The 18,366-nt window shown below is 36.5% G+C and overlaps 1 protein-coding gene across 1 annotated transcript in view; it reads left to right on the top strand.

Annotated features, from left to right (window-relative positions):
* The window catches only part of MSH4 (mutS homolog 4), a gene marked incomplete at its 3' end in the record, with an annotated part of 71,126 nt that overhangs the window by 19,129 nt on the left and 33,631 nt on the right, over nt 1–18,366 (top strand). The window contains exons 6-8 of the mRNA XM_084244308.1: nt 3,148–3,320; nt 5,020–5,087; nt 17,833–17,907. Coding sequence (XP_084100434.1) covers nt 3,148–3,320; nt 5,020–5,087; nt 17,833–17,907 — 316 coding nt within the window. The remainder of the gene's footprint in view (nt 1–3,147; nt 3,321–5,019; nt 5,088–17,832; nt 17,908–18,366) is intronic.

Below are 18,366 nucleotides of genomic sequence, written 5' to 3'. Positions count from 1 at the left end.
GCAATTCCACTCCTAGGTATTTACCCAAAGGACACAGAAACATCAATTCCAAAGAGCACCTGCACCCCTATGTTTATAGCAGCACTGTTTACAATAGCTAAGCTTTGGAAACAACCCAAATGCCCAAAACTAGATGACTGGATCAAGAAGATGTGGTACATATATACCATGGAATATTACTCAGCATTCAAAAAAGATAAATACATGCAATTTGCAGCAACATGGATGGCGCTGGAAGGGATCATGCTCAGCGAAATAAGCCAAAAAGAAAAAGAAAAATACCAGATGGTCTCACTCATAGCAGGAATCTAGAAAACTTAAATAAGGGACCAGGAAAATGAATATAAGAAAGTGAAAATCAAAATCAACAAAAAACTATGAACCAGAGACACTTTTTGGGGGGTGGGGGGGCGGGAGGGGAAGGATTGGGGTCAGAATGGGGCGTTTGCAATTGTATGGGGGAATATAAAAATAAAATTTAATATTTAAAAAAATAAATTAGTGTATTTATATTCATTGGGTAATACATAGGAGTGGGATTGCTGGATTATATGGCAGATCCATTTTTAATATTGCAAAATCTTCATCCTGTTTTCCTTAGAGGCTGGACTAATCTACATTCTCACCAACAGCAAGGATTCCTTTTTCCTCTCACCCTTGTCAGTACCTGTAATTTTGATCTTTTTGATATGGTCATTCTTACGGTTTTGAGGTGGTATTACAGTTTTGATTTGCACTTCCCTGATGATAAGTGATGATGAAGCATTTTTTCATGTGCTTTGTGGCCATCTATATGCCTTCTTTGGAGAAGTATCTGCAATGATGTTAACAAAGTGACTCTTGGAAAGCACTAAGGGTGGGGACTATTTACCATGGAACCAAATCATGTGATTAGAAGGTTGGAACTTTCAGTATCATGACTCTGCCTCCCTCGCTCCAGGGAGGGGAGAGCAGGTGAAGATATAGTTCAGTCACAAATGGGCAATGATTTAATCAGTTGTGCTTATGTAATGAAATATGCATAAAAATGAAAATTTCCATCAAAATGAAAGAACAGACTTCTGAGAGCTTCTGGGTTGGTGAACATGTGGGCATTCGAGGAGAGTGCCTTTGAGAAAGCATAGATGCTTTGCATCCTTTCCCCATACCACGCCCTATGTGTCTCTTCCATCTTGCTGAGCTATATACTTTTGTAATACCTGTAATATAGTAAATGAAATGTTTCTTTGAGTTCTTTAGCAAATTAATTGAACATAGTGGGTTTATTTTTGGGAACCTCTGGTTTATACCCCATGCATCAGAAGTACAAGTATAACCTGGGCTTGAGACTGGTGTGTGAGTTCCAAGGAGGAGCTTGGGCACTTCTAAGCTGTGATTGATTGATTAGAACCACAGGTAATAACCTGGGCTTGTGGTAGATATCTGAAGAGAGTGTGTGTGGGGGGAGGTGGTGGGAGAGGGAGAAGGAGGGATAGTTTTTTGGGACTAATTCCTTCATGTGTGGAATTTGACACTAATTTGGGGTAGAAAATGTCAGAATTGAGTAAAACTCTAGGATACGTAGCTGGTATTCTGAGAATTGCTTGTTAGTGAAGGGAAAATTGCTGTTTCTGGAGGGATCAACTTTGGAATTGTTCATTCAAACCCTAATCCATATCTGTATCATTTTAGACTGGTCTACTATAGTGCCCCCTAATTTATTCCTCTGCTGTTTTGCTATCCTAGATATTAGTCTCTTTTCAAGCTACTGACTAGAGTGTGGTCCCTTTAAACCAGAAATCAGATCTTGGAACGCTCCTTCTTAAAATTTTCCATTGGCTCCCATTACAGTTAGAATGGAATCGAGACTCTGCAATGGACTACATGCACTTTTATGTCCTTGCTTCTATCAGCTTCTTTAATCTCTCTTAATTTTTACCCTTACGTGGCAAAAAGCTTCACCAGCCTTGATGTTTTTTCTGTTTCTGAGTAGACAAACTTTGTGGACTTAAATTGTTATTCTGCTACTTTTTATTTATCTACATATTTGTTTTATGCATAGAAGAGCTGGGGTGCAGGCCAGAGGAGGGGGAGGTGAGAGGATTCACCAGAGAAAGACTGGGAATCAGAACAGGCAAATCTACTGAAATACACTAGTCAGGGTAGTGGCAGGGGAGACAAGAGAGGTCTGTTGTGCCATATGTGGGTTAGCTCCCTGGCCAGGTATGGAACTCAGGTATCAGCTGTGATAGCAAGGTAGTGCTGAGACTTAACCCCTAGTCCACCAGGGAGGCCCCCTGCTACTTCTTTTGAAACCATGGGCAAGTTACTTAATTTCTTTGTGTTTTAGTTCCTTCCCTTGTAAAATGTGGTTAATATTAATAATATCACCAACCTCATACCATGGTTGTTAGAAGTAAGTTAATATATGCAAAGTGCTTTGAACAATGCCTGGTACATGCTAAATGTTCAAAATATGTTAGTTATTCTCGATGTCATCCTTGTTATCATTCCCATACCATCATTATGATTTCATGGTTGCCTTCTTAATTTCCAAATACACAGACAAATGTTTCCTTTCCCCACCCTTTTTCCCCTCTCTCCCCAAGACAGGTGTTTCTTAATCTAACTAAAGCAGTTTTCCTGATCATTCTCCATACATTCCTTTTTTTTTGGTTTTGTTTTGTTTTTTGAATTTCTGTTTCTGAAACTATTTTCTTCCTTTCTCTTTTACTAAGAATCCTTTAACTGCTTACATTGAACAAATCAATTGTATTAAATATTAAATACTCATTTTATCACTATAAAAGTTCTTTCACCCCTTAAGGATATATTATTATCTTGGTATTATTGATGAAATGCCACAGACTTCAACATTTTATATTCATTTTTTCTATGAAAAAAGTCACTAACAAGAAGATACTGTCAGTCCTTGTTAAGAGCATGGTTTATTGATTTGACAGAATATTTGTTAACTTATTTGAAATGTAGATTTTTAGACTTCATCCCAGACCTTCAGAATCAGAATCTCCATGTGATTTGTATGTACTTGTTAACGTTTGAGACTCACTACTCTAGATTATAGCTTAATTTAGAAAATTAGATTGTAATTTTCTTGGCTTTTCCTTTGTATGCTCAATGAAATTTTGCTATTTTGTGTTTTCAAAGGAGTAATCATACTCTCTTTGGTGTTCTAAATTATACTAAGACTCCTGGAGGTAGTAGAAGACTTCGCTCTAATATATTGGAACCTCTTGTTGATATTGAAACCATTCACATGAGATTAGATTGTGTTCAAGAATTACTTCAAGATGAGGAACTCTTTTTTGGACTTCAGTCAGGTAAATGAATATTGTCTCATTTTAATTAAATAAAATACATTTAATCAATTTTATTTAATCAAGTTAAGAAAACAAAATACATTGTCTTGTTAATAAGAACAGTGGTCATTGAAGGATGATTAACCCTTATGACTTTATCTTAACTTGATTACGTCTGCAAAGATCCTGCTCCCAAATAAAATCACATTCACAGGTCCTGGAGTTTAGGTTATTAAAAGTATCTTTTGGGGGAATACAATTCAACCTGTAACATGAAATAAGAGAATTTCCCAAAGTATTTGTGTGTTAGTTCAATGGCATGTTGGCAGGACAGTTTATACTTCCCACATCAATCCCAGTTTTCTAACAACTTGCTCTATCTTCCATATCTGCAGTCCCCAACTCCACTACCCCACTTGGTGTTCTGGTAATCTGAGTGTAAGTGGTACATGGAAATCTTGACAGCATTTACAATCTGACCAGGTTTTTCTCAGTCCAGTTCCAAATACTTTTTTTTGTGTGTGTATGTAGAAGAACTAGGGTGTAGGCTAGAGATATGGAGGGTGAGAGGGTTCACCAGAGACAGAGTGGGGAACAGAACAGGCAGATTTACTGAAATACACTGCTGAGGGGAGCAGTGGGCACGACAGGAAAAGTCTGCTGTGCCATATGTGGGTTAGCTCTCTGGCTGGGCATGGAACTCAGCCACATTGGTGATAGCACTGAGACTTAAACCCTTGGCCAGTAGAGAGGCCTAATACCAGATACTTTTTATTTTTTTTAAAGGTTTGTTTTTTTTAAAAGATTTATTTATTTATTTATGCATACAAGAACTGTGTTACAGACCAGAGGTGCAGGGGGTGAGAGGATTCACCAGAGAGAGTGGGAAGCAGAGCAGGTGGAGTGACTGGAATACACTGCCAAGGGGAGCATTGGGTGAGACAGGAGAGGTCTGCTGCACCGTGTGGGTAGCTCCCTGGCTGGCCAGGGATCGAACTCATGCTACAGTAGCTGTAGATTGCTTCATAGTGTTGACCTTAGCCCCTTGTGCCACCAGGGAGGCCCCCAGATACTTTTTTTTTCTTTTTTTTTTTTAATAGACGCATGTTTTTGTTTTATTTATTTATTTGTTTGTTTGTTTGTTTTTGTTTATACATGCACTGGGTATAGTCAGAAGCACGGGAGGGTAAGAGAATTCACCAGAGCCAGAGCAGGGAGCAGAGCAGGCAGAAGGACCGAAGTACACTGCTGAGGGGAGCAGCGGGCGGCAGGAGAGGTCTGCGCGCCATGTGAGACCCTCTTCCAATGGCTGGGGAGCAGCCGGGGATCGAACCTGCACCGCAGAGGCCCCGGGCAGCTTCGCAACCCAGCGTTCAACCACTGCGCCACCGGGGAGGCCCTCAGATACTTTTTAATGAATATAATTTCTTCAAAATACAGGAAGTATATAAAATCGCACGTTCTGCATTTCCAATGTTGTTGAGTATATTCATTTTTCCCTTCTGCAGTGTCAAATTTTGGATAAAGATGACGAATAATCAAAATTGAGACCATTGGGATGTGTTAGTTTATTCCTAGTACATGTAAGATAAACAAAGACAATTAAAACAAGTAATATTTGCAGGTAGAACTACTATATTTTGTTTGTTGAGGATAATGTTTATGTAGCTCATATTTTAAACTGTTACACAAAATTAAAATGCTCAAATTTTTGTTTCAGTTATATCAAGATTTCTTGATACAGAGCAACTCCTTTCTGTTTTAGTCCAAATTCCAAAGCAAGACACGGTATGTTCATGTATGCTTTATATATTATATTATAATACATTATGTGATAAAACTTTTCTTACCGTGGTATAACAATTAGTTGTCTCCAAAAATGTTTTTGAGATAAACTAATGCCGTTCTCAGCAACATGGCTGGGACTTGAAGGGATTATGCCCAGTGAAATAAGTCAAAAGTAAAAAGAAAAATACCAGATGGTTTCACTTATAAGAGGAATAGAGGGAATCAAGAAAAAAAGAATAACAACAAAAAACCACAACAAAACAAACAAAAAAATAAACAGACAACTGTAAATCAGAGACATTCTTCCAGGGAGGGAAAGGGATCAAAATGAAGGCAGGAAGAGCACAAGGGACTATGGTGATGGTGCACGGTGAATTGGTGGTGGAAATTATATGGGGACTACACTTGAGAAAAGAAAGCAAACAGTGTAAGAAAAAAATAAGTAAATAGATTAAAAAATGTTTTGGAAAAGAATTTCCTTATTAAAATCTGGAGTATTTTCATTTTGTAAATAACCTTTTTTCACCCTCACTGTATTTATTATCCTATATGCTATAGTAAAATCAAAAGTTTTTTAGTTGAGGAATTGGCATATTTTCTCTAATAAAATATTTACCTAAAGAACTTATGTATAATTTTAAAAATTAGGCTATAATTACTTTTGCTTAATAAACAGATAAAATTATGTTAGATCCAAAGATTACAGGTGCTTCATATATATTTAACCTTTATGAATGAAATGTCTTTGGGTATTTTGCAAATTTAAATACTTAGTGTTAATAGACACTTAAGAAAGTAAAGATGTTTTTCATTTTTCTGCTTAGGGTGAATTGAGTATTTAATGATAAATGTGCATATTTTTGCTCGGATGCTTAAAAAGTAAAGAGATTTTGTATATCAGCAAAACTGATTTAAGATTTGGTTACTTTACAAATCCTTGATGGTTGATTTGTGTTTGGAAAGTCTTTCCATATTGTAGGGATAACACTGTTAAGGTTTATTTATAATAAAAATATCAGTAGACAGAAACTCTTTGGCTTTTGGGTAGGCACAGAGTTGAAAGGTTCCTAAAAATTTAAAATACCTTATAATTCAATGTATACAAATGGAAGGTAACCTAAAGCAACTGATATCTGGAACAAATTCATTGTTTTGTTATTTAACTGGTTGACTTTGGGGTTGTAGATTACATCTTTTTTTTTTTTTTTTTAAAGAACCATCCTTGCTCTTTTTATTTTTTTTATTCATACAAGAACCGGGTATAGGCATGCGGGAGGGTGAGAGGATTCAGCAGACACAGAATGGGAAGCAGAACAGGCAGACGACCAAAATACACTGCTGAGGGGAGCAGAGGGCGAGACAGGAGAGGTCTGCTGCACCATGTGGGTTTCTCCATGGCTGGCGGGGATTGAACCTGCACTGCAGAGGCTGTAGACAGTTTCACAGCGCTGTGCTCAACCACCTGCGCCACCAGGGAGGCCCCTGTAGATTACACCTTTATTTGAATTCAGCCTACCTTCAAACAATATTATATCACTTCACATATGGTATAATAACCTTATAGTAGCTACAATAAAAGCAAAATTAAACAAGTGGACCTGCATCAAAACTAAAATTCCCCCACAATGAAAAAAACCATCGACAAAATGAAAAGACAGCCTATAGAATAGGAGAAAATATTTGCAACTCTTATATCTGAAAAGGAGTTAATATTAAAAATACATAAAAAACACATACAACCCAATAGGGGAAAAAAATCCCTGACAATGATTAAAACATGGGCAGAGGAACTGAGTAGATTTTTTTCCAAAGAAGACAGGCAAATGACTAACAGATACCTGAAAAAGTGCTCAACATAAATAGTCTTCAGGAAAATGCAAATCAAACCCATAATAAGCTATTACTGCACACCTGCTACAATAATTTTCATCAAAAAGCCAAGAGATAACAAGTTCTGGCAAGGTTGTGGGGGGAAAGGAACCTTGTGCACAGTTACTGGGTTTACAAATTGTTGCCACTAGGAAAACAGTAGGGAGGTTTAACAAAAAATTAAAAATGGAACTCCCATGTGACCTAGCAATCCGATTTACAGGAATATATCCATAGGAAATGAGGACATGATTTGGGGGGGGGTATCTAAATTTTCTGCAATGGGTCATGTTCATTGTAGCTTTATTCACAACTGAAAAGTTACACAGACAACTTTAGTATCCATCAATAGAGGAATGAATACAGAATAAGTAGTACACACACAAACACGTACACAAACAATACCCCATTGAATACTATGCAGCCAAGAGAAAGAAGGAAATCACATCATTTGCAACAATATAAATGGCATTATGCTCAGTGAACTAAACCAAGCAGGAAAAGACAAGTAGTGCATAGTATTACTTATATGTCAAGTATTTTTTTTTTTTAAAGTGTAACTCAGAACCAGAAGTAGAAGTGGTTGGCAGCATCTAGTGGGTCGTGGTAATAGGGAGAGGTTGGTAAAGGGCACAAGTTTTTATTTATGAAATGAATAAACTCTGAAGATCTATTGTAAAACTTAGTGACTATTGGTGATAATCTTGTTGTATGCTTTAAATTTTCTGAGGGCCTTCCTGGTGGTGCAAGGGGTTAAGCACCGCACTGTGAAGCAATCTGCAGCCTCTGCAGCATGAGTTCAATCCCCCACCAGCCAGGGAGAAACCCACATGGCTTGGCAGACCTCTCCTGTCTCTTCCACTGCTCCCCTCAGCAGTGTATTTCAGTGAGTCTGCCTGTTCTGCTCCCCACTCTGTCTCTGGTGAATCCTCTCACCCCCCGCATCTCTGGCCTGTACCCCAGCTCTTGTATGCATAAATAAATAAATCTTAAAAAAATTTGCTGAGACTAGAACTTAAATCTTCTCACTAACAAAAAATTATATGTATATGTATGTGTGTGTGGGTGTTTGTGTGTGTGTGTGTGTGAGGTGATAGATGCATTAATTAACTGAATGGGAGAATCCTTTTTCAATGTATTTATGAATCAAATCATCATGATGTACACTTTAAATATATCACTTATACATCAATAAAGTAGAAATTAAGAACTTTACAACAGAACATTGCTATTTCTCCCTTCCCTACTATTGTGCCATTGTTGCCATACATTTTCTTTTGCATATATTCCATAGTTAACTTTTTTAAGATAATAGCTTTAGGAGCTATAATTCACATAGTGTATAAGTCACCCATTTAGAATATACAAATCAATCCTTTTTAGTATATTAGTAGAGTTATATAATAATTACTACTTTGGATTTTAGAACATTTTCATCACCCCACAGGCAGTCCCGTACCTATTAACACTCTCTTTCCATTCTTCCTAATATTCTTCCTCTGGCTATTACCAGTCACTGTTCTACTCTGTCCTTCTAGATTTGCATGTTCTGGATATTTCATAAAACTGAATCATACAGGGCCTCCCTGGTGGCGCAGCGGATGAGCATTGGGTTGCGAAGCTGCCTGCGTCCTCTGCAGCACCGGTTTGATCCCTGGCTGCTCCCCGGCCACCGGAGGAGGGTCCCACATGGCGCACAGACCTCTCCTGCCGCCCGCTGCTCCCCTCAGCAGTGTACCTCGGGCCTTCTGCCTGCTCTGCTCCCCGCTCTGGCTCTGGTGAATTCTCTCACCGTCCCGCGCTTCTGACTATGCCCAGTGCTTGTATAAATAAAAAATCTTAAAAAAAAAAGAAAAACCTGAATCATATATATATAAACTTTTGTGACTGGAATTTTTCACTTAGCCTAATGCTTTCAGGTTCATATTGTACCATGTATCAATACTTGGTACTTTTTATTGATAAGTAATACCCTGTTTTATAGATGTAGAACATTTTGTTTGTCCATTAGTTGATGACCATCTTAGTTTTTTAATTATTATAAATAATGTTGCTATGAATATCACTTACATATTTTTGTGTGGATACATTTTCATTTACTGTGGTATATACTTAGTGAAATTGATAATAACTCTGTGTTTCATTGTTTGAGGACCTCCCAGGCTATTTTCCAAACTGATGGAGTTGTTTTATATTCCCATTGGCAGTCTGTGAGGGGTCTGATTTCTCTATATCCTGTCAACTCTTGTAATTATCTGACTTTTTGATTCTAGCCATCCTAGTGGGCGTAAAGTGGTATACCATGGTTTTTGTTTATATTTCCCTGATGACTAAAGATGGTGTGCTTCTTTTCATTTACATATCAACCATTTGTATAGTTTCCTTGGAGAAATGTTTATTCATTCCTTTGCCATTTTTATTGAGTTTGTACATGATGTTTTCATTTTTCCTGGATATAAGTCTCTTACTGAATACATGATTTACAGATATTTCTACCATTCTTTGGATTGTCTTTTTATTTCTTGAAGCTATCCTTTTTACATGTTAATTCCCTACAAGAAGGATGAGTATATACTTTTTTTTCCTATCTTTTTTTCCCATGAACATTAAACGTGGACATGTCCCCCCCTTCCATCAGCCAGTATGGTGATAACTTTAATTGCATCAAAATTAAGGCAATTCATGCTATTGAATCTACACAACTTTTTGTATTTCTCCCCCAGAATTAATAACTGATTTTCTTTTTGGTTAAGTGTATATTTGACTAATTTAAGCATAGATCTTTCTCCCAATTGTCTAATATCCTTTTAGTATATTCATTCATCTTAGATTTATTCAGTTAGGTTCAGCCTCTTGAAAGAGATCTCTCCCATAGGTTCTTGATTTGTTCCAATCTGGATTTGTGCCCCCAGTTCTCTAGTATACAGCTACTATCCCAGGTTTATCATAGTTGTTTCTCCTGTGTTGGATCTCCTGTGTTTTGTGTCCCATGTCTTTCTTTTGGCTGACACTCTCCTTTTTGTGGAGCACATTTCTCTAGTAATTTTTTGAGTGAGACTGCATATCTGAGATGTTTTACTTTTAAGAGTTAAGTTGTTGACATGGTGCTCCTGTCTCACTGAAATACATTAGTATTACTTACAAACAAGGATGTTCTCCTATTTAACCACAACAAACCTTTAAAGTAAGGAAATTAACAATAATGGATTAATATCATTTAATTCTCAGACTCCATTCAAGTTTTGTCAGTTTTGTCAATAGTGTCCTTTATAGTGAAAGGATTCAGGTAAGAATCAAGTATCACCTTTATTTTATGTTTATTTAGTCAGTTATGACCTTGATACTTGAAAATTGCAGATGTGCTTTTTCCCACAATTTGATTTTGTCTGATGTTACCTCATTATTAGATTCAAGTAACGTATCTTTTGCAAGAATAGCACAGAGGTGAGGTCATGTTCTCATTCCATCTTATCAGATGACTCACAGTTTATTTTTCCCATTATGATGATGTTTGCTTCATTTACATGAGGCAGTATTCACCAGACTTCTTCACTGTAAAATTGCTATTTTCTCTATGTAATTAATAAGCATTTATACTAAAATAAAATTATTTCTGGAGGGTTCTTCACTTTTGTATATGTCAGGTTAGTGTGTGTCGTTAACCTTTTTTCATTTGTATTTGTTTAGCAGTGTTTAGTGTTTTGGAGACAGTGTTTTAGGACTATCAGAAACTACAAAATGAATAATTATGAATATAAACACAAATATAATCATCAAATATAATCAAATTTGTAATCAATTATGAATATAAACACAAAGAATTACGGTTAGTCTTATGATCTTTTGTCAAATGCTACTACTTAAAATATTATTGAATGAATAGAAAATATTTTAAACCATTTTACTTACAGAATTATGTGTTCTATACAGACAAATGCAATTTATATAGGTACAGGAAATGGCTACTCTCTTCAAATAATTAGTATGTGTACTGGTTTCCTAGGACAGCTGAAGCAAAATACTATACACAGTGTGACTATAAACAAAAGAAATTTATTGCCACAGTTCTGGAAGCTAGAAATGGGAAATCCAGGGTCATAGTCCTTTTGAAAACTGTAGGAGACTTCTTTCTTCTTCTTTTTTTTTTTTTTTAGATTTATTTATTTATACAAGCACTGGGTACAGTCGGAAGCGCGGGAGGGTAAGAGAATTCACCAGAGCCAGAGCGGGGAGAAGAACAGGCAGACTGATGAAGTACACTGCTGAGGGGAGCAGCAGGCATGGCAGGAGAGGTCTGCGCACCATGTGGGACCCTCGCTGGAGGCCAGGGATCGAACCGGCACTGCAGAGGCTGCAGGCAGCTTCGCAGTCCAGCGCTCAACTGTTGTGCCACCAGGGAGGCCCGGAGACTCCTTTCTTGACTTTTTCTAGCTTTTGATGGTTTGTTGTTAATCCTTAGTGTTCATCAACTTGCTGCTATATAACTTCACTCTCTTCCTTGTCACATGGCAATCTCCCTGTGTATAACTGTGTCTTCACATGGCTGTCCTTTAGACAACAGTCATATGAAATTAACCCACCCTACTACAGTATACATCATCTTAACTAATTGTCTCTGCAATAACCCTTTCCAAATAAGATCACATTTTGAGGTAATCAGTGTTTAGACCTTATATCTTTTCAGGGAGTCAAACTCATGCTTTAACAGTATATGAGAAAAGGCTTTATTTTATTATAGGAAAGAGGTAATCAGGTTATATCTGAGAGAAGTCTCTTTGTTGTCAAATTGTATTATGTATAGTATACAGACTCCAGCTTCATATTTTAGTGTTATTATCTGTAGGGATTATTACTCTATATTTTTACATTAGACCATTTCTGGTTATTTTAAGAAGGGACTATCAGTTCAGTCCACTAAGTCACTGAGAAATTTCTGTGATTAGCTAGTTAGCTGTGAGAGTTAAATTGATGGTCAGATTTTAGAAAAGTCCTCTGGACTAGGTTTAATGTAATTATATATAAGCAGAGAATCTTGAAATTATCTTTACTTGTCCAGAAAAGGCAGTTTGTAACTAGCTCTCTAAGGGGTTTATTGGTCAGTGTTATTCTCCATCCTTTTTAGTTTGGAGAGGAGCGCTCATAGCTGCAATTTTTTTTTTTTTTTTTGTAACCAGCCCATCTGTCTTTTGTAGAGACTTTTAAAATATTTTTCAGACGAGATTTACTAAGTTTTAAGGAACTTAAGCAGTATATTGACTTCATACATGATTCATAAATTCCAGTGTTCCTTATACTGTTTCTCAGTTGCTGTTTTCTTAACCATCTGGAGCTATATTTTAAATGAGACACTTTCTTCATTTAATATAAGCATATATCTCTTAATTAAACACAATATTTACTAAATTAGTTTAGACTTGTGCTGGTTAAATTGCATGATTTGCTAAAACTTGTGAATGCACTAAATGTTCTGTTGGCTGAATGATGATTAGCTTAAACTCCTGAATGAGCTGAATGTTTTCTGAAAATGTCTAGTATGGAATTGTTTGCCTAAGAGGAGTTTTTATATTTTCCCCTTAAGAATACTGATTTTAGAAAATGCCTATTTCCTAGTCATAAATGTTCACTAAGAGTAAAGCTTAAATTTCATATTTTAATTAACAAAAAATGTCTTTTTATTTTTTAACAATATTATAACATTGCTATTTAATATATTTCATTAAGAATGTCCTGACTTTTTTCCAGTTGCTATCAGACTGCCATAAACAGATCTATAGTATACATGGCTTCTTTCATTCATTCACCAAGTGATTTATTTTATCAAGCATTGTGAGAAGTGCTAGGAATACAACTAGAAGTAAATCTCTAATCAGAAGGAACTTCTAATCCAATGTGAGATGGGTAAAACAATGAAGAATTATAGCATAGTATTATTGAGCACTGTAGGAGATCTGATATTCTATACCATTTGTAAGCTGATAAGCTAGTTTGCCATAGTTTCACAGATGTTGACAGGAGACATGAGATTCCTGGTCAGAGAGAAAGCACTTTGGTACTTACAACAATTGCAGTAGCCAGAGTATCAGCATTTTCTTTTCCCTGACTCTACAAGCTCAGTTTCTTACAATGCAATGTGAAGAGGACTAGGTGACATCCACACATGCAGTGCAGGAGAGAGTTGCCTAGTTTAAGGATCCTGAGTATTGTATAATAGATAATAATATGCTTGTCTGCTGTTCTGGAGGGAGATGCCATCTTTATCTTCCAAGACTACAAGCAGACTTTTCCTTTGCTCTGGAAGGAAGCATTATATCTTTCAAAGCTATAATTCATTGTACAAAATCCTTTAAAGGACTCTGCAGACTGTGCTTCTACTCATAAGATGGGCAGAAATGCACAAGGCCAATAGAAAATTGTCTCCCATTCTCCATGGAGAGACTCTCTTGCTGACTTTGAAGAAGCAAACTGTAAAGTGATATACTGTATTGATATTCTATTTTTTTAAACAAATGGCCATAACTATCATCTTAAAACTACACATAGTATGTCACATCTTTAAACTATACATATTTATTGTCTTACAGTTGCTATGGGTCAGGAATCTATGTATATCTTAACTTGAGTCTCTGCTTAGGTTCTCGCAAGCTGCAGTTAAGGTGTTATCCAGGGCTGTACACTCTTTTTTTTTTTTAAGCTTTATTTATTTATTTATTTATACAAGCACTGGATACAGTCAGAAGCGCGGGAGGGTGAGAGAATTCACCAGAGCAGGGCTGTATACTCTTATAAAGTACCCAGTCAAGCAAGGATCTGCTTCCCTGCTAATGTGGTATTGGCAGCATTTAGTCTCATGCAATGCAGGATTCTTGATAGCTTGTTTTTTTTAACGCTGGTAAGGGTAAGGGAGATTGAAGAGGGAAACAAAGACAAATAGGGATTTAAGAGATTATGAGAATGTCTGTAAGACACTAAAGCAGGATTTCTCAACCTTGGCACTAATTAACATTTGGGGCTGATTAAGTATTTTGCAGTTATGCATTGTGGGATGATTAGCAGCATTTCTGACTTCTGTCCACTGGATATCAATACATTGCCCCCATTTGTAGCAACAAAAATGCTAAATGTCACCCAAAGAGGCAAAGTTTTCCCTAATTAAGAACCACTCCTTCACAGACTCTGGTGAGACTGCAAGAGATAAAGATATTCTACACCACTTGCAAGAGTGATTGCTCATGTGTCCTCTGAATAAGATCATTTCTTTACAAAACTTGATGCTTCTTTCAGCAAGAGTTGGAGTCCTAGAATTTTACTTGCTTCTTTCAAGGTCTGCCTCCCAGTTTTTGCTTTCAGTGTTTATGTGAACCATGTTCATATGGACCACTATTGTTTTTGAGCCATCAGGAGTAATTTCCTCTTGATCCTGTCCTATCCACAAGAAGTTTAGTACACACAAAGTGTGCCTCATTTTGGGATTCTGTTCTCCTGTAGTTCTCTATATCAGCTTTTCTGTCTTTATTTCACCCCTGTCCATCCATGACACCCTTTTACTTTTCCCTCTGGCACTCAAGGTTAGTTATCAGCAAAACCTCCTTTTTTCTTTGCCATCTTCCTCCAACAGAAACTTATGACTTGGCTGTGTTACAGACCTCTTAAGGGGTGGTTGTTTTCCTTCTCATATTCCTCCTACTGTGGATGGAATTTAGAGTTGAGATCCTTCTTGTTCCTTATTGTCAATCAGATCATCCTTCCTTCCTCCTCCCTAAAAACTGCCAGCTTTGACTCTCATGTATTCCAAGGGTCCGTAAGGCTACTCAGGAATCATTCTGTATTTTCCTTATCCATTTGTTTTTTCATGCTCTGAGAAATTTTTCTGTAACTTCTCCTTCTTTATCAGACTTCAACCTTCAGCAGCCCCCCACCTCATCTAGCAGGACTGCCACATGTTCTGAAAAATCTGTTTCCTATATAACTAAATTATGTTTCTCAAACTCCCATCTAAAAGAAGTGACTGAGTTATGTCCAGTGGATTGTGAGTAGAAGTGATAAGCCACCTCAGACCTCTCTTCCTGCCCCATTCTAGATAGGTGCAGAGGATGTGGGAGAGGAACGATAAAGTCACCGAGTAGAAGGAACCTGGGTCTCTGAATGAGTGTGAAAGGTTGTCCTTCTACTAAAATCAGAACCACTTTGGACTTTGTGTGAACAAATACAAAATAATCATTTCCAGCCTTTGAGATTGGTGGTGATGGAGGCAGTGGTGGCATGTTTTAGAAGTTGACATTATTTACCTTAATACCAGTTTTTTCCCCTGCTATCTTTTTTGATTTATAGAATTTCTTTTAGTATGAGCCCCTGGGTTGGCCTCTGTGCTGAAAATAGCTTTTCCTCCTTTTTTGCTTGACTTTTGCACTCAGTATTGTGGAGGTGATGTCCATATACCTCTGATATTCTTTTTCTGGTAGGAGGAAGGCTTCTTACTTGCAAGCAGCGGAAACACTGCCCGAGGACCATCTCTCACCTCAGGAGAGACTAGAGGGTAATTAGGAATTGTTGCCTTGTTAATAGGCCTTAACTAACATTGAATAGTAGTTAGGAAATAAATACTTCATTTTCCTGACCTTGGAGTTACCTCTGGAGATAGTTTATACCACCCCCTAGAGGTCTGCCATAGGATTTAGTCACAGTGGTAACTGGACCACTGGCGCATCCTGGATTGCTGCCTTCTTCCCTTATTACTTCCTCATTTCCTTGTTTGTGCTTCCTGAATTACTCTTCAAGTAAACTATTTTACCACACTTTCAAAGTTTGCTTTTGGAGAACATATACTGGGTCAATGGTGGCTTTTGATGAATAAAAGTTCTTATTTTAAACATAGTAAACTCAGTGTTTGTTGCATTCTACTTAAGAAGTCTTTACCCCAAGGACCTTCCTGGTGGCCTAGTGGCCTAGGAGGTGACTTACCGTCCCTGGTTAAGTTACAGCACTATCACCCCTATGGTCTGAGTTCCACCCCCAGCCAGGGAGCTAACCCTCATATGGCACAGCAGACCTCTCACCTCTCCTGTCTTGCCCGCTGTTCCCTTTAGCAGTGTATTGCAGTAAATCTGTCTGTTCTTCTCCCTACTCTGTCTCTAATGAATCCTCTCACCCCCTGCACTTCTGCCCTACATCCCCCTGCTCTTAAATATAAAACTAAAATAAGTCTTTAAAAAAGAAAAGTCTTTACCTCAATGTCTTGATATACTGATGCCATTAAAAGAGTTATTATTATTTATAGTTACTGAGAGGAAGGAGCAATTCATGTGGGGTCATATGGGGAAGTACCAGGTTTGGTCAGGAGTGAGGGGAAAACAATGCAGAAGTCTTTCTTACTACAGTACAAGGGAGTTGCTGGTGGAAATGCCCTCTACTCAGTAGACAATCAAAACACAAATGTTGGAGTTTGGATTGGAAGTATTGTAATATGATTTTTCTGTGCCTGCAAAAACCAGATCATGGGGAAGATGTAAACAACTTTGGCTATTGATTTGGTCTTGTGATTAGTGGATAACAGATAATCAATTTAAAATTTTTGTAAGTTGGTTAGAATATCCCCAAGAATATGAAAATATTCTTTGTTATATTCCAGATGCTTTATATATTTTATTTTTTTATATTTACTTTTTTTTACTTTTTATATTTAGATCTACTTTTTATATTTTTTACTCTTTTATATTTTACTTTTTATATTTAGAGCTACAGTTCATTGGAATTGATTTTTATATGTGATATGTAGAAGGGACTATATTTCACTTTTCCTCATAATGTATGTTACTGTTTATGGAAAATATTATTCTTTCCCTACTACTTTGAAGTCACACATTGTCATAAATCAAGTGCCTGGATTTGATTGGACCTTTTTCTAGACTCTCTATTCTGTTCGTTGATCTCTCTGTCCATAGCAGAGTTTCTTAATTATTTTAGTTATTCTAACTTCATTTAAACTTGATACTTGATAGAGTTATTCCTTCCTTCTTGGTCTTCAGGAGTAGTTTGGAAATTCTGGGGTGATGTTCTTTAGTAACAGTGATGATACTTGTCTTCTGGTTGGTAAATTAGTTTTTAATATTCCAGTTTGTTTCAGTGACCCATTAAGTGAGAGCATGAGGTAATTTGTTTTGGGGCTAACAATATTAATTTTTGTATCTCTTCTAAATTGACCTATTTGATCACAGAATAGTCCAGGTATTGTGCGATGAGGATATATCAGGAGGCTTCAAAAAAATAAAAAACTTCAAGTGTTTTATAATTGTAATATCTTAACTCTTCATGTCTATTTTGGTAAATAAGTCCATATACATGAGAATATTCTTCATTTCCTTAGGTTTGGTACCAGTGCTTTGCTTCAGAGGTGGTACAATTTAATTGATACCATTAAAATTATAAAAATTGCACAAACAGCATCCAACGAGGGGTATTTGTATTCTTTAACTGGGAGGTTTTGATTTAGCTCTTCAAATACTTATCTGCGGTTGCTCTTTATGTCTTTTACAATTAATCTTAGTCTCTTGGTGTTGCTCAGGATTGACCTTTATCTCTTATCACTATTGTAGATTTAACTGGCCTGAAGCACTAAAAAAGGAATGAAACTTAGTTACAATAAAATAAACTCTCCCTATTATCAACTTTGAGGAGACTAGTGCCCTAAGCTTGTAATAATGGGTTAGTAATTTCTAACTATTATGTATACTGGCATCCTGAGTAGATTGACATTAAAATATGTGGAATATGATCAGCTTAGGATGCTCGAGAAGAAAACAAACCAAAGAATGTTTGAGAGAAAAACCAATTCTTATATTAAATACTTAAAGTGTCCAAATTTGGATTTTTATCTTAATAGGTTAATGCAGCTGAATCAAAGATAACAAATTTAATATACCTAAAACATACATTGGAACTTGTGGATCCTTTAAAGGTAATTTAAATGTGTCTATATTGTGCAAAAACATGTCTAGCATCAGTTTTTTTAACTTTGTTTTGAAAAAATTACAAACGTGAAAAAAGTTGCAAGGGTAATATAATGAATTCCTATATTCTATCCCTTTACCCACACAGCATACACACATAGTATTATCCTAATTATCAGGGTAGGCCCTGATTTCTTCATTTTTGACTAATAACTTTGATCAGTTTTTGTCATGGTAAGTTATAAGTAATCTGTGGCGAGATACTTAGAGACTGTGTAAATATCTTTCGGTCATCAAACTTTCATCCACTGATTTTGGTATTTATTGATGACTGTTATCTGAAGTAATTGTTACTCTGATACTTACAAAATTATTTTTTCATTAATATTTTTAAATAATACACTGTCTAAAACAGTGTTTTAAATTAAAGTGACAGAACAGCTCTTTTAAAAGAAAAAAATAATGAA

The sequence above is a fragment of the Talpa europaea genome, assembly GCF_964194135.1.
Source record: "Talpa europaea genome assembly, chromosome: 9".
Lineage (NCBI taxonomy): Eukaryota > Metazoa > Chordata > Mammalia > Eulipotyphla > Talpidae > Talpa > Talpa europaea.
The sequence above is the reverse complement of the archived record's forward strand: the minus strand, read 5'-3'. Positions and strand labels throughout refer to the sequence as shown.